At 44.5% G+C, this 16,747-nt stretch overlaps 1 protein-coding gene across 7 annotated transcripts in view; it reads left to right on the forward strand.

Moving 5' to 3' along the window:
* The window catches only part of IQCE (IQ motif containing E), a 1,388,455-nt gene that overhangs the window by 911,140 nt on the left and 460,568 nt on the right, over positions 1–16,747 (forward strand). For all 7 annotated transcript variants that reach the window (XM_069647600.1, XM_069647604.1, XM_069647602.1 and 4 more), the window contains one exon: positions 483–567. In XM_069647600.1, coding sequence (XP_069503701.1) covers positions 483–567 — 85 coding nt within the window. The remainder of the gene's footprint in view (positions 1–482; positions 568–16,747) is intronic.

The following is a 16,747-nucleotide window of genomic DNA, read 5'->3' on the forward strand; positions in this document are numbered from 1 at the left end:
TTGCAGCAAAAGAACAAAGATTCTCTCTCACAATAGTTATGCATTTAGGTATTGTGTATTGATTGACATGAAGCTAGCTTATCTTTCTCGTGAAGTTGAATGCTTAAAACTGATCATCGGTGCCTTGGCATGAAAACCATCTAAAGATAGTTCTGAGGTGTGGTGAATAGTTACCACTTAACAATATAACAAATATCTTATTATAGACGTACCCTTACTTGAGAGCCAGAGGGCCTGATGCACAGAAGTGGCACAATCCATAGGTAAACACACTGTGAATCAGGCCCATTGTTTTTTCAACTTTTTAAAAAGACACACATTTGATTCGATAGCCAAACGCTAGACTGCATGGTAATGCTTAGCGAGTGAATCTATAGCCTCGGACAAATACTCTTTTTAAAGGTAGTAACTTAGTTCTTCTGTTACCTGTTAAAGCAAAAGTCGCAAATGTTCATGTGCTGGCCTCTTATTTCATCTTTAAGGAAGGAAATTCTGCAGCTAACACAGAAGGTGAAGAGTTTGGAGGATGGGGTCAAAGAACAAGTTATTCAAGCACATTACAATAAGGTAAGGGTCTTGTATTTAGTGAAGAACCTTTTTCAAAATATCTTTTTACTCTCTGGTCTTCATCAAATGAAAAGTATGTTGTGAGAATGTCTTTACCTAGTCATAATTCCACACTCCGCAAAATAATTTTGTAAAGCCAGAGTTTTGTTGCACCAGAACCCTGTTCCATGCACATTTGCTTTACAGATTTCAGATCTGGGGTTTTCACTGAGAAGGTATTCTTGCCCATCTACAGGTGCTGACTTCCAAATTGTGCAACCCTGTTTAAATAAGGACTTGGTTTTCCTTTAAGACTGCCCTCTTCTTGCTGGGGCTACTTTTAGAAGCCATTATTCAACTATGTGCTTTTTTAGGGACCTCTTCAGGAAATGGGCATGACAACAGTTAGCCAAGACTTGTTTTTCAAGCTCCACGATAGATAAGCTGGTATCCCGAGAAGTTATTGCCCCTGATAGAAGGCAGTTTGATGGGGTAGCAGCCTTCTGCCTAAATGTCAAATTCTAAAACTGTCAGCAATGTCTACATGCAGTGTGCATCCAAAAGGGTCCTTTGTCATTTCAAAATGGGAGGAAAGCTCTCTTTCTATTTTACTTGTTTTTAATTCAATGGACAGACTATTATGGTTTGCCCTTGCCATCCGGCACACTCCCCCACTCCCCGGCCGCTGGCACCAACTTAAAATGATCAGTCGCTGCCAAGTCAACCCTGAGGGGCTTTCAGCCCCACATCCACCCTAATGCTGAACTTTGGCTTTCTGCCTTAAATCCTGATCTCAAGTTGACCCCAAAACCCAAGCTGAACAAGATGCCTAGTGAAGTGCAAAGCTTAAACTGAGCTTCTATTAATTTACATATCATATTGGAAAAAGGCAGGTGGATAGTCCAGGTATTGCAAACCCAGGGTAGGCTAAAAACAAGCAAAGCAGATGAACTGCCTAAATAGGCCAGATAAATTAATTTGCCGCATAGTTCCCATGCAGCCCTATGTCTATGATTGTCTTTGAGTCACAGTCCTGTTTTAATCGACTCTGCCTTGGGTAATATTCTCTGTGTTTGCTTGAAATCATTGAACCTAAAAAGTGAGTGAAAGTAGGCACAAACAGACATTTTATTCTCGACGGAAAACTGTAATTCTAATGGATTGTGTCCTCCCACGTATTCCTCATCTTTGATGTATTCGATTTCCAGCTTCAGCTGGTTCGGAATCATTTTTTTGGCAGAGCGTGCTGTGCATCGATGGTGTCGACTCAATGTCCCTCGAGGGCCTCCGTCTCGAGAATGATGTCATGGAAGGCATATATAGCACGCGCAGCGCCCGTTGGCTTCAGTTCCGTTAATTCAGCGACAGCATTAGCTTCGAGAAATATGGCGCGTTTCTTCACTTTCGTGATGACTTCGTTAAGACCGAAAACCCTGAAGACCGGGTTCAAACAGTGTCTTGATTATGGGTCGAAAATGTATTGGTGCCTCGCGTGGCCATAACACCTCGGACTGCTCCAAGTGGCAGTCTATGACTGCAAAGGCCTTGAAGAAACGAAAGAGGAAGTTGAAGGTAGGTCAAAACTCTAAATCCCCTACCCAGGCCAAGAAACCTTCGACCGATGAGTCGAGAGGGTACTCTCCTCGGAGGAAGAAGGCCAAGCAGTCGATCGAGGAGTGGCTCTCACCAGTCTTCTTCGTCCTCGAAGAAGTCTAAGACAAGGCACCATAGGTCGCCTTCATTGACTTCATCGAACGCTTCCCCTGAGAAGGTTTCTCGCCCAACTAAAAAATCCACTCCGGCCGAGTGGAAGGCTTTCAGAGCAGAGATGCTCAAAATATTTGAAAAGCAGAACACTACAAGCCATGCTCCTACCGCCCCTTTGAACGAAGCCGCGAAGGAAAGGGCTCAACCTAAATCCTGTGTGCCCGGGACGAAGGCCCGATCCGCATCGAGAGCTGTCGAGGGCTCGATCCGATGAAGGAACATCGAAGGATCAGTCGAGCCGAAAGCATAATAAGTGGCTTTCGCGGCTGTCGACGCCATCGACACCTTCAACGCCAGCCAAACCCTCAACGTCGACATCAATGCCAAAGGCATCGACCCCAGCTACGCCATCGACGGCAAGCACCCCAGTAAAACCTATGGCGCCAATGAAGAACGTTTTGACGACTCTTCCAACGTCAAACCCATTATTTACAAAAACCTCCAATTCCTGAGAGAACCTATTGTCACTACAGAGAAAAGACTATTTTAAGTCTCTTTCTTCCATATATGAAGAGAATGAATCATCGGATGAAGAGGCTCCATTTGGCCTCCAGTTTGGCACGCCAAATGTACCAGAATGTTTTATTGCAGAGGAGTCGAGGTTCCGAGACCTCTGTGACAACCCACAGACTGCAAGTGGGGTGGATACCTCACCTGAGTTGAAGTTTGGTAGACCAGAGGCTGGGGAGCATGCAGATGCGTCCTACAGACAACTCATGTCTAAGGTAGTGCACTACATTGGGTGGAGTAGGCCTCCGTTGCCATTTGAACAAGATGATCTAACAGAAATCTTAGATGAGGGTCCTCAGTCAGATCCCATATTACCTTTTCACATTGCTTTGCAGAAAAGGGTGGCAACGAATTGGGAAACACCCGAAACCATTCCGGCAGTAAATAAAAACTTGACCAAGAAGTACCGCCCTTCCAGTAGTGACCCTGACTATCTGTCAAAACACCCCACTCCGGAGAGTCTGGTGGTGCAGGCAGCTACTGCAACATCTAAGCAAGCGGCGTACCCTGCCATCTCTCCAGATAAGGATGACAAAAGAGTAGGTGGATGGGCAAAGAAGGTATTTTCCGCAGGGAGTATGGCATTCAAATTTGCCAACTCCACATGTGCCCTTGCAAAATGTACGTTCACTCTGTGGGACTCCATTTCCATGGTGGCAGCACACATTCCCAAAGGGGATGAAAGAGACGGGTTCTTAGCCATAGTTAGAGATGGCAAAGAAGCCATGTACGAGTCTCTTCAGTTAGGTCTGGATTCTGCTGATAGCATCAGTAGAGCCATTGCTACTAGCACCATTATGAGCAGATTTGCGTGGTTGCATAAATCGGGTTTTGCACCGGATGTGCAATCCAGACTTCTCAACATGCCCTTTGACGGGTCTCACCTTTTTGGCAACAGGGCTGACGAGAGTCTTGAGAAGTTGCAGACCTTGAAGGCGGCAGCCAATTCTTAAGTCGCCGCTATTAGTCAACCTCATCATTTTCGACCTAGTGGCCAACCTTGGAGGGGTAGATCTTTTTGCTACTACTTCTCAGTTAGAAGGGCGAGAGGAATGGCCAGTCAAAGGGGCCACAGAAGATTTCCTCGAGGTTGACGAGGAAGGGGTGCAAAGCCAGCTCAAGCAGGGGAATCTTTACCATCTGCCACTGCATCAGCTGCCTCAAAACATCTCTGAGGTCTTGAGTCACATTTCACCGGTAGGAGGCAGACTGTCTCAGCATCTAGAAGAATGGCAAGACATTACTTCGGATGCTTGGGCTTTGGAAACTGTAGCCCACGGGTACTGCCTTCCTTTTATACAGAGACCTCAGAACAATCCACCGGGGAAACACTCTTTGAGGATTCCAGATCCGCTCCTTGTGCTGGAGATTTTAACCCTGCTAGAGAAAGGCACTATAGAACCAGTGCCTGTAGCGGAGAGGAACAAGGGTTGGTATTCCCCTAATTTCCTAATACCAAATAAGGACAGAGGACTGAGACCCATCTTGGACTTGAGATACTTGAACAAATTCCTCAGGAAGTACATGTTCAAGATGGTCACACTTTCTCAGATCCTTCAGGCCCGCCAACTCCAGACTTGGACCTTCAGGATGCTTATTTACATGTGCCAATCCATCTCAAGCACAGAAAATACCTGAGGTTCGCATTTAGCGGTTCTCATTATCAATTTTGAGTTCTGCCTTTCGGGCTGACCTCCGCCCAGAGGGTTTTCACAAAACTGATGGCGGTAGTAGCAGCGAGTCTTAGGAGAGGGGGGATTCACGTTTACCCCTACCTGGACGATTAGCTGATCAGAGCGCATTCTCCCGAAAAAGTTCTGGATCATCTCAACGTCACCTGCCACTCCCTTCACAGACTGGACTTCTCCCTCAATTATAAGAAGTCCAATATGATACCTTCTCAGAAACTCCAATTCATCAGAGCTGTTCTGGATACATCCTTGGGAAAGAGTACGCCACCCGACGTGAGGGCTCACATCATTCTTCAGATGGTCACCAAATTTCAAAGTGCCCAGTGTCTCACGGGCTTTGATTTTTTTTAAGGTTGCTGTGCCTTATGGCATCCTGCATTTTTCTGGTGCCAGAGGCCCGCCTGAAAATGAGATCCCTTCAATGGGCTCTAAGAACTCAATGGTCCCAGTTCTCAGGCAAGATGTCAGACCTACTTCAGGTTGCCAGCAGGGTTGCACAGGATCTTCTGTGGTGAGCCTATGAGGACAACATTCTGAAGGGAGAACCTTTTTGGCAACCATGGCCAGAGATAACAGTAGTGATGGACGCCTCACTCACGAGGTGGGGAGCCCACAGCAACGATCTGACAGTCAGCGGTCTTTGGTCTCCATCGGAGTCCAAACTGCATATCAATCTTTTGGAGCAGAGGGCAATCGGACTAGCGCTGAAGGCCTTTCTGCCGTCTGTACAGGGAAAGAATGTCCTGATAATGACGGACAACACAGTGGCCATGTACTACCTCAACAAGACAGGAGATGTAGGGTCACTGCCACTGTGCAGCGAGGCAATGCAGCTCTGGTACTGGGTAATACAAGAAGGAATCTCCCTATCAGCAGTTCACCTAGCCGGAAAGGAGAATCCTGCGGCGGACGCTCTGAGCAGGCAGAGCACAGTCTCCCACGAGTGGGAACTAGCTCAGGAAGTCCTTCAAGAGATCTTCACCCTTTGGGGAACCCCTCCGGTGGATTTGTTCGTGACCGGTGTCACCCGGAAGTGCGAACTGTATTGCTCCAGGGAATTTCCCCCAAGAGGAGCTCTAGGAGACGCGTTTGTGGTGGACTGGGAATATCCACTCCTTTATGCGTTTCCTCCAGTCCCCGTCATTCCTCACGTGATCAGGAGTTTGAGAAAGTTTGGGAAACAGATTATCCTAATTGCCCCGGAGTGGTGCCAGGAAGACGTGGTACCCGGACCTCCTTGGACATGTCCATATGGCCTCCAATACGTCTTCCAGAAAGAGAGGACCTTCTCTCGCGAGTGTAGCGGTGGGTTCTCCATACAAAGGTCAAAACACTCAACCTTCACGCTTGCTTTCTGAAAGGCTGAGGTACAAGGATTGGGACCTCTCCGGATGACCTGATGGAGATTTTTCTTTCGGGCCAGAAGGCCAGCAACAAAGTCTTTGTACCGTTGTCGTTAGAATAAATTCTGCAACTGGTGCAGAGAAGAGACTGTAGATCCTTTCTATGTAAAACACTGGTTGTTTGATCCTTTCTGTTATCTTTAGCCAATCTGAGGCTCCAGATTGGTACTATTAAAGGCAATTTGGCGGCGCTGTCCATCTTTATGCGCTCGTCAGAGCAATGTTCATACTTCAGAATTCCACCTGTAACACAATTTCTAAAGGGGCTCACCAATGTGTTCCCCCATCTCTGTTCCAGGTTCCAATTTGGGATCTTAATTTGGTTCTAACATTTCTAATGTGTTCACCTTTTGAACCTTTACATTAATTAACCTTTAAGAGCGTTTTATTGGTAGCTCTCACACCGGCCCGCAGAGTGAGCGAGTTGCGGCACTTTCGTCCAAGCCACCCTTTACTATCTTCCACAAGGATAGGGTTGTTCTTAGGGTTAAACCTTCCTTTTTACCCAAAATCTTTTCTCATTTCCACAAAGGACAAACATTTGTTTGCCTTCTTTCCACCCCCCCGACCCCCATCCTAGCAAGGAGGAGAAGAGGTTACATAGGTTGGACCCTCGTAGAGCTTTAAGCTTTTATATATCTAGACTGTAAAAACTCTGTATTGATGATCAGCTCTTCATTGGCTATACGGGCCACAAACTGGGTCAGGCCGTCTCTAAGCAGACCTTATCCAGATGGATCATTCTGGCCATGTATTCCACCATGTGCATGGCTACCTCTACAGCCCTGCAAAGGGGGGGTTCCAATAAAAAATATTTGTGAAGCGGCAACGTGGTCTACTATCCACACGTTCACAAAGTATTACTGCCTGTAATCTTCCCTCGGTCAGGATGGTAGCTTCGGTAAAGCAGTCCTGCACTCTATTCATGAAAACAATTAAAATCAAATTCTACTCTCTCCACCAAATCAAATACTTCTTTGGGAGTCTCTCAATGATGAGGAATACGTGGGAGGCACAATCCATTTGAATAACAAGTTACTTACCCCTGGTAACATTCTTTCGGCTGATTGTTCCTCCCACCTATTCCTTATCGCCCGCACAGTCTACCCACAGTAGAATTTCCCATGCTATTACAGCTTTTGTTCATTCAAGGCTGAGTACGGTCATTCCCGTAGTTATGCAGGTATTTCTGCTGTACGGGAAAAAACAGAACTGAAGCCAACTTGCGCTACGCGTGCTATATATGCCTTTGATGACATCATCCTCGAGACAGAGGCCCTCGAGGGACATCGAGTCGATGCCACCGACGCATAGCTCCCTCTGCCGAAAAGAAAATTCCAAAGCAGCTGAAGCTGGATATCAGATATCAAAGATGAGGAGTACGTAGGAGGAATTTCCAGTCAAAAGAAAGTTACCAGGGATAAGTAACTTGTTCTTCTCCAGCATTGAATATTTCATAGATTCCGGTGCTTGGAGTGCTTAACTGTTTGGGTCAGAAATCCAATTTTTTCCTTTTAATAACTGTGGTAGTCCTCCCGTTTATTTTTGCTGGCTTTTTGGTTTCCTGGCTTATTTTTGTCAACTGTGAGACTTGCTGCCCTAAGGAGCCCATCTGACTTCCAGGACATAATTACTGTAGAGCGCCCCACAGGTTTAGCGCTCACACAGTGTCATTTGTGTGAATGGGATCTGATTTATGCTTATGAGGGCCTACCAGTCAACATCCATGTGTGTGTGCCTGTGAAAATGGAGTTTGGCTGATCTCACCTTGTTGGGTGACAGCCCAAACCTTGAATGGTGCACAGATAGTTATTGGAGGACACGGTAGCCCAGAGCCATAAATGTGTATGGGACCTGGAGACCCTGAGCCATTGATTATCACCTACTTGGAACTGTGTGCTGTGTATCTGGAGCAAAGATAATGTGGGTGAAGACTCCTTAATGAAGCTGTGCTGGTGATGCCTGAGCTTATTAAGTGAAAGAGCTGCTTCTCCCAGTCTAGAGAAATCCTGCTCCAGGCTGTTTCTCCCTCTGGTACAGCAGGCAATGCTGGATCTCTGGCACTGCAGCTCTGTGTACTCCCATAGAAGCTCATGGACCATGTTTTACTCCAGATAACTGGAAAATGCTGCTCAAAAGTGCCTCCTGTATGGTGGCATGCCTTTGACGGGACTTCTCCAGCTGTTGTTCAATGTACCCTCCTGTGTCCAGTCCTGCAGGGCTTTGGATTGACGAAAGCACCCTCTGACCCTTTTTTTAAAGAATAACCATTGTGCTTGATTGCTGCTGTCGTCTCCAGCTCTTTGTGGGTCATCTTGTGGGGTCTTTTAACTTTGTGTCAACCTAGTTTTCCTTACACAGCCAACTCCAGGGCCAATGCTTCCAGTCCCTCCTCCAGGAGGTTGCGGTGTGACAAACACTTTACCTTGTCACTAGTCTGACCTCTGCATCTGCGACTTTTGGACTTCCATGACTCCTTCCAGCATCCTTTTCCCCATCATGTGGGTCTTCTGACCTGCATCCCATCACTGGTTTGGATGTTTTGTGCCTCAGTGGTGTGCCTGCAGGCTTTGTTCCTGCACTCCCTAACCGGGACATGAGCTACATCTGGGGTCTGGCTCCAACACTGCAAATCAGCCCCTCAATGGCCTCTGGTAATCGAAGTTGTGTTTGGCTCTCCTTTGGTGAGGTGCTCTGCCATCGATAGCCTCTTCTGCATTCCCCTAATACTCTGGTGCTTATATTTTACCTCTAATGTGGAGCTATATTGACTTTGTTCCATGTAGCCCTATGTACAAACATTCTCAAACTTTCTAAACTGTCATAAAGTGACTAGAAAGTGATATACTTCCTGTAAAGTGATCTTGAATACATGTTTACATTGTTTGGGGATTTTAGAGACATGGAACAGTTTTTCCAATAGTAAGTACTCATTTCTGTTTAAAAAAAAAAAACTTGATAACAATTTTCATAAACAAAAAACAAACTGATCAGTCCCGGGTTCCCCCCTCTGCTTCCAAAACATCACATACAATAATCCCTGTCAAATTGTAATTCCCTCCCAACTGCCTGTGCTGTATATGGGTCTGCAAATTACAATTATCAACGTGTATGTTCCATCTCAACTCTCCTTTCCATTTTTTAAAGTACCTCCCTGTGTTGTAGGTCTTTCTTAATTTCAGATAAAGTGTATATTTTTCAGTAACATACTGTGCAGTCCTTCCTTTGTGTGCCGATGTTTTTCAGCTTTAATTTACATTTCCTTTCCTCCTAAGAGTGAAGCCAGACTGCTCTGTCACAGCTAGCATTAGGACAGTTGGGAACAGCTTGAGGTACAGCATGCCTAATAATAGTGGTTGTTCGTTTCAAGCCCTCACCAGAGGGCTTTTAGAAAATCTACCTAACTTGGCATGTAGGTCGGGTGAGCGTAGTGGAAAGTGTGTGATTGTTTGATTGTGTTGGTGTGCGAGATTTCGGACCATTTTGCCCCTGGCTAATGCCTAAAGGAGTGCTTGTCAGATGCTTCTGAACTGTTTTATTTCTCTTCAGAATCTTGTTTCACTTCTTGAAAATTGTGAACTCCAAGTGCAGCCTGGTGCAAAGAACACAGAATGGAAGTTTTTCTTTTGAAAGTTTGGTGAGATGTTTAAAAAAGGTTTTTTAACGTCATACAGCAGGGGGCATTTATTGCCTTTGCTCAGATCATGTTCTGTAAGGGTACTGACCGAAAACATCATTAAAAAAAAAGAAAATTATTGAAATGCTCGGATTTCGGCTGTACCAAAAGTACATGCAGCCAAAAATGCCGAACATTTCAACCATTTGGTTTTCATTATAGCGAACAAGGGAAGTCAGGTTTGTGGGGATGTCCCTTGCATCCTAAAAAAACAATGTTTTGGAAAAACAAAAAAAGAGAAAAGGACCCTGCAGCGCCGGTTCCCATCCACGGAAGTGAAGGGAACTGGTGCTGCAGGGACTCGGCGGCATACAGCAAAGTGTGCTGCCAGAAGGTAAGTTAGGCGGTGGGCTCGGCAGTGTCTAAAAAATCCAATTAGCTGTGGGGTGGTTATTTCGAATACGAACATTTAGAATTCAACATTTTCATCTTCAAAATGTTCGTATTCAAAATAATCATGTAAATCCTTCTGCAAGACTCTTACATTTGCAAATTCTTCACTCTTGAGACTACAGAGCAGAAGGATGTTAGTCTGGAAAGCAAAACCCCTAACCATTGTTTTGCCCGATCCAGCGACACATGCAGTTGACAACCATCGTTTTGCCCCCTCCTGGGCAACCATGCACCGGTCTGGTTTCCCCTTCTCCCCTTATGTGAGTGTCTGTTCTAATCAATCAGTCAGTGTAGGCCAATAGCCATACTTCCCATCTGCTTCCCTTGGTCTCCAGCTCTGTCTTTGCCAGGTCTCTCCTCTATGCACGACTCTGCAATCAGTCAGTGGCAGGCCTCAAGATCTGGTAACTGCCAAGCTCTCTGCCAGATCAGGTTCTGCTGCACCAAGTCGCCTCTCTCTCTTTCATCGCATCTCGTACTCCATCTTGCACCATCTCCAGCCAACAACCTTACTTGCATTCTATAAGCTAAGAATGTCTGTCTGTCAGCGTATAGCAAAATGCCTGCCAGTCTGTGTTATGTTCTTGTCGCGTTCTAGTTGCTGTGTCAATCTGACATTGGACATCATATCTCTCCCATAGCCATTCTGTGTGCGGTGAAAAACTCCATCTAATTCCATCTATTTCCATTCACTGCACTGTTGGCTCTCGCTGCATTACGAAATGCTCTCTTAGTGCCCGTTTTCAAAGCAACTCCTTGTGTGAAAAGGCTTCCCTCCTCTCTCTCTCCCCACTCCATGTTGCTCACTCCATGGCCCCAACCTCTGTTGTCTCTGCGGCACACCAGCTCAAGCTGATAAGCCTGGGCCGTCTCTACTCAGACAAGGGTGGCTTCTTAACAACCAAACTGTTTACAAATTCCTTCTTTCACAGTGTTAACCATAACAATCTTCGCGCTGAACCCAGTGCAAAACAACTTCTGTCTCATAGGCCTCATGTTAAATGCTTCCTAGCGTTTACACTTACCTCTCGCAATACAAGCGCTAACTATATACAAACTCATTCTAAGTGCACAATCAATATGCATGCATATGTGTCAAACATATCTCTAAATGTGTAAGTACAAAACATAGCAATGCATCATACTACATGGCACACTCATGGCATTTCAAATATGACAGTGTGTCATTTTCAGGCCTCATTTGTTCTCTTCTAGTGCAAACAATACGTTTCTCTCGCAACCTAATTGCTACAATGCATAATACACATGATGCAAATATACCGTGTCTCTAAAGCACTACATGGCACTTTAAAATATGGTGCAAGTGTCATTCTATTGCAAATGGCAAAGTGTCTAGCATGTTTCTCTCCTAATGGCAAGCACTATAATACATAACATGTCAATCTATAAGCAAATTGCAAATGCATACAAAGGTGGCAGTCTAATGGTTCTCTATCAATGGGTCTTATGATTCTTCTAATGATAACAATCCAGGCATCTCATTTTATCAGATTCCACAATTCTCTCCTCTTATCGTTAGATAAACATAACATAACATATGTCATACATAACATAGCAAAAGTGGTATGCTAATACCAAGCAAATTGCACAAAGAAAAAAAAAGCATATTTCATGATGCATGAAAAACCCTTAAACAAATTATATTGCAAGCATTTCACTGTATCAGTGGCAAGCTAAAATATCAAATGCAAATGTATCAGAAATCAGAACAGTATAGCCAAAGGTCAAAAGTCAAGCCAAAGGTCAGAAGTCAAACGTGTCTACAAGCCAAAGGTGTGAAAGTGTCTCTACAAGCAGAAAAATAAAATGCAATGCATAGAATCAATGCATAAGTACTGTGGATACAGGTGTCTCCAATTCAATGTGTCAAGCCCAAAATATCACAATCACTTTCACAGGTGTCAAAGGTCAGTACAGATGTCAGTAGCCAAACAGGCCAAACATTCCATTACAGATCAATGCATACATATCAGCATATTGGTCATATAGGCCAATTCAGTTATATTCCAGTCCAAGGTATTTCCAAGTTCTCATGAGGTATGTGTGTCCTCACAACCGTGCACAATTCCATGTCAGTACAAATCAATTCTAATGCAAAAGGTTTCAGCCAAGGAATGTCAACAAAGATGCAGTTTCAACGAAGCGTTCACAAATCGGATAATGTGTTCACTAAGAGCATATCAGTGTGCAACAAATGTTACCAAAGTTCTCCACAGCAACAAGGTGTGAAGCAGCAAAGTGTTCAAGCCAATAGTGTTCAAGCTGGCCTGCTTAATAAATGGCAGCAAGCTAAATGAGATTTTGCACAGAGCTCCAAAAAGACAGGAGCAAGCAAGGCAATAAGATCAAGTGTCGGTACCATATGTGCCCCATTTCGTCTCCATGGAGTGATCAACACATGCCCTTCACTTCAAAGGTAGCACCGGGAAAACCGCGTGTCAGGACTTTCAATTGATGCAAATTGATGCATACGCTCCCTTTTCCCTAGGCCTTCATTCACATTATGAACAAAGGCAAGTGCAAAAACAAGCACAGGTGCACTCATTCAGAGTGTTTTTCAAGACATGACAATGCAGATGGTTACTCTCCAGTGCAATTCCATGCACATTGCAATTTCATGCACATTGGCCCTTCTCCATAGGCCCATCTCCAGCTTCAAATTCTCTCCTCCCTGGGCAGGTCATGCTGTTGCCAGTCGTTGCCATGTCAGTTCCATGCTCTGCCAGTCCCATGTTGTTCAAATGAGGGACAGCCAGCATTGAATGCGAGTGCAAATTTCAAAGATCAATGCTCAATCTCTTTCACTCAAGAGACAAAGCTTCACTGCTTTTCAACGTGGATCAGGCAAGAAATGCTTTCAGAGCATGTATTCCTGCTCATTCCCGCATTTTTCTCTTTCTCTGCTCAGGCACAAACTTGTCTGGTGCAAAAGGTAAGGCATTCCAAATGGATTCTCTTATCGCTGCAGATTACAAAAGCTGCTCACAAAGCAATTCGAATTTCTTCTCTGCTTCTCTGCTGAACAATCTCTTTCACTGCTTTTTCTCTCTCACTTGGCACAGGACCTATGCGAAGGTGCATTATCTCTGCACAGTCTGTCACGATCTTCACTTCCCATGGCAATAGGTGTCATGCCACAAAGTCTGTTTAGTCTGGGTAGCAAGCAGATTTTCTGGGTACATTCTCAGAGCACAGCCATTAGACAAGGCCACACCCTAACGCCTAAAATAGGTCGGTTGGTCGGCATTCCCCAAAAGTGCTGCTGCAAAGCATCAAAAGGTCAGATGCCAATGTCTCATCATTGCTGCAAACAAACAGCCATGATGCAAAGTCACATTACAAGGTGACAAAAGCCAGTCTCTTTCTGGTGCTGCTTCAAAACAGCCATGCAAAGTCACAAGGTGTCAGCCATCATGGATCTCAAACAGACAGTCATCAAAGTCTGGTCAATCTGGTCTGGTCATGCCGGTTTCCGGCGTCATGCTGCTGTCAATCATGGGCTGGTCATTTCATGCGGCGATGCCATCTCGTCTGGTCATCAATGCGATCTCGGTCTGGTCAAGGTATCTCCAGATTTCATGCAAAGAAAACAAAAGTGCAAGTATCAGTTTTCCAATCAGATTCAGGTGGTTTCAAAGCCAAAAAATGAAACGGCATTTCTCATTGTGCGTTGAAGTGCACATCGCTAGTTCACTGTAAAGACATTTTCCCATGTCTCTCAAAAAACATGAATGCTATCTCCCCTGTGTCTCATCAATGTGTCAGTGCATCTAACTACTGTGCCTGTCTCTCCATCCTTCATAATGCATGCATGCTTAATGCATGACTCCTGCAATTCCATCCCTGTCCTTTTCAAAACAAAACAATCAGTTTCACATACTCCAAACATTTCACACTCTCCAAATGCTGCACATTCGAAAATGTCACAACTGCATTCAATGTCACTCCTGCATTTCCTTCTGTGTCACTTTCATGTCGTCTAACAACCATCCATTTTTTCATCATTGAGAATTCACAACGTTGAATTACTACATGCTGAAAAATCAAATCAGTTTCATTCAAACAGCCTCTCTCATATACAATGCTATTCACATTCAAACCATGTTTCTGCAATGCACTGATAACTCCTGCTTCAAATACACGGTCTGCCAGTCCAGCGCGATCTCCAATGTCTTCAAACTTTCTTTCCATGCACACATTAAAACTACAAAAATTCCAGCCATGCAAGGTTTCAAAACATCCAAATTTAGCACGAACAGCACGATTCACATTCTCCTTCAATTTTCTCATATTGTCTGTTATTCGACAATATTTTTTTCTCACTCGAAAACGTAGGAATCAAAATACTGGTGTTACCACTGCTGTAAATACTATCATTATTTCTATTCAAATCAAAGATCTTCACATAACTACCTTCATGCACATAACTCTTTTCATGCAAAAGTCTCTTCAATGCACAATGCCTCAAATCTTCAAAGGCAAACTCTCTATGCATTCCCCTAGCCAATTCTCTAGGCTCACTGCACATGTCTGTCAAATCTGCACTATCTCTCCCATTATTCTGAGGTAACTCTCTCCACAAACAATATGCATTACTCTAGGAACTATATTCCCGCCCATCACTGCTGATGAAATTGATTTCAATGGGTCTGATATTGATTTCAATGGGACATTTTCCCAGTTACTAATCATATCTCTGAGACGATATATTACTGAATGCAAATCAACAATATATGGGCTCCTCTCTGTCATTGCTATGTCACTATTCACTATTCACTACAGTTGGTCCCTGTGATACATCCCAGGCCTCAAGTATGTTTTAAAGCTAATTTCTTATTGGCTTCAGGTCACTAAGAAATGAACTCATTCTGCAGTTTCAATTATTTCTCCAATTTCCAAACAAAGTACCACGAGCGTCTTCAAGAAAAAAAAAACTTTCTCTCGCTCAGCGAATCAATGTACATTTATTCATAAAACATTGCCAGTCATAAAATACTGCTCTCGGTCAATGTCAACCAAATGTCAACTAATGTCAACCAATTCCTGCAGTTCAAAGAACAGTCAGACAATTACGTTCCCCTTCCTACGATGAACAAAATTGTGGACAGCATGCGCTAAATTTCAACATAACATCCCCAAGACAGACAAAACATGAAACATGAAAATCTCTATTCCCACGACGAACTAACAGAAAGAAAACAAAACACAGTTGCACAAGATGTTCAAACTCCCACTGCTGCAAAACCGATAAGTGTACCCGCAAAGCAGCTGCAATCTATCTTATCAGTCAGCATTTAGTGAAGATCCGGGTGTCCCCTCCATTTTGTTGGTCTGGAAAACAAAACCCCTAACCATCGTTTTGCCCCCCCTCCTGGGAAACCATGCACCAGTCTAGACAGTCTTAGACAACCTTCTGGGGGTTATGGATCACTATACCCCCCCTCCCCCGCCTCCAGCTCCATTCGTATCTCAGGCCTTTTGTGCACTGTGTTACTCCTATCTTACTACTGTGGGCACAAATAACATAAGACACAACACAAAGATAACACATGAATCGATTCAATTATAATGGGATACATTTATTTATGATCACACAGCTAAGCATAATGCAGGCAATTCTAAAACTCTAGCTACTCTCGAATTTGCACCTTTTATGCTTCTGGTGCAAATCTACCATGCAATAACTATAAGCCTTACAGGTTTCTCATGCAAGCCTATAATGCAAATGCAGTCTAAATGCAAGCGTCAGCATCCATCTCCTTCATGGGCAAATCCACACCAATCCACACGAATCCTTCACACTCACTCTAAACAATCCCTGTCTGGTTTCCCCTTCTTCCCTTATATGAGTGTCTGTTTTAATCAATCAGTCAGTCTAGGCCAATAACCAGACTTCCCATTTGCTTCCCTTGGTCTCCAGCTCTGTCTTTGCCAGGTCTCTCCTCTATGCACGACTCTGCAATCATTCAGTCAGTGGCAGGCCTCAAGATCTGGTAACTGCCAACTGCCAAGCTCTCTCTCTGCCAGATCAGGTTCTGCTGCACCAAGACACCTCTCTCTCTTTCATCGCATCTCGGCACCATCTCCAGCCAACAACCTCAGCAACTCCTCGGCAACTAACTCCAGCCAATTCCAGCCTCCTTGGTTATACTCTTTTCCTGAGGCACTCATCCCTATGGTTACTTGCATTGTACAAGCTAAGAATGTCTGTCTGTCAGCGTATAGCAAAATGCCTGCCAGTCTGTGTTATGTTCTTGTCGCGTTCTGGTTGCTGTGTCAATCTGACATTGGACATCATATCTCTCCCATGGCCATTCTGTGTGCGGTGAAAAACACCATTTAATTCCATCTATTTTCATTCACTGCACTGTTGGCTCTCTCTGCATTACGAAATGCTCTCTTAGTGCCTGTTTTCAAAGCAACTCCTTGTGTGAAAAGGCTTCCCTCCTCTCTCTCTACCCACTCCATGTTGCTCACTCCATGGCCCCAACCTCTGTTGTCTCCGCGGCACACCAGGTAAAGCTGATAAGCCTGGGCCGTCTCTACTCGGACAAGGGTGGCTTCTTATCAACCAAACTGTTTACAAATTCCTTCTTTCACAGTGTTAACCATAACAATCTTCGTGCTGAGCCCAGTGCAAAACAACTTCTGTCTCATAGGCCTCGTGTTAAATGCTTCCTAGCGTTTACTCTTTCCTCTCGCAATGCAATTGCTAACTATATACAAACTCATTCTAAGTG

Source organism: Ambystoma mexicanum, chromosome 2q (assembly GCF_040938575.1).
Source record: "Ambystoma mexicanum isolate Mex_15411 chromosome 2q, UKY_AmexF1_1, whole genome shotgun sequence".
Classification (NCBI taxonomy): Eukaryota; Metazoa; Chordata; class Amphibia; order Caudata; family Ambystomatidae; genus Ambystoma; species Ambystoma mexicanum.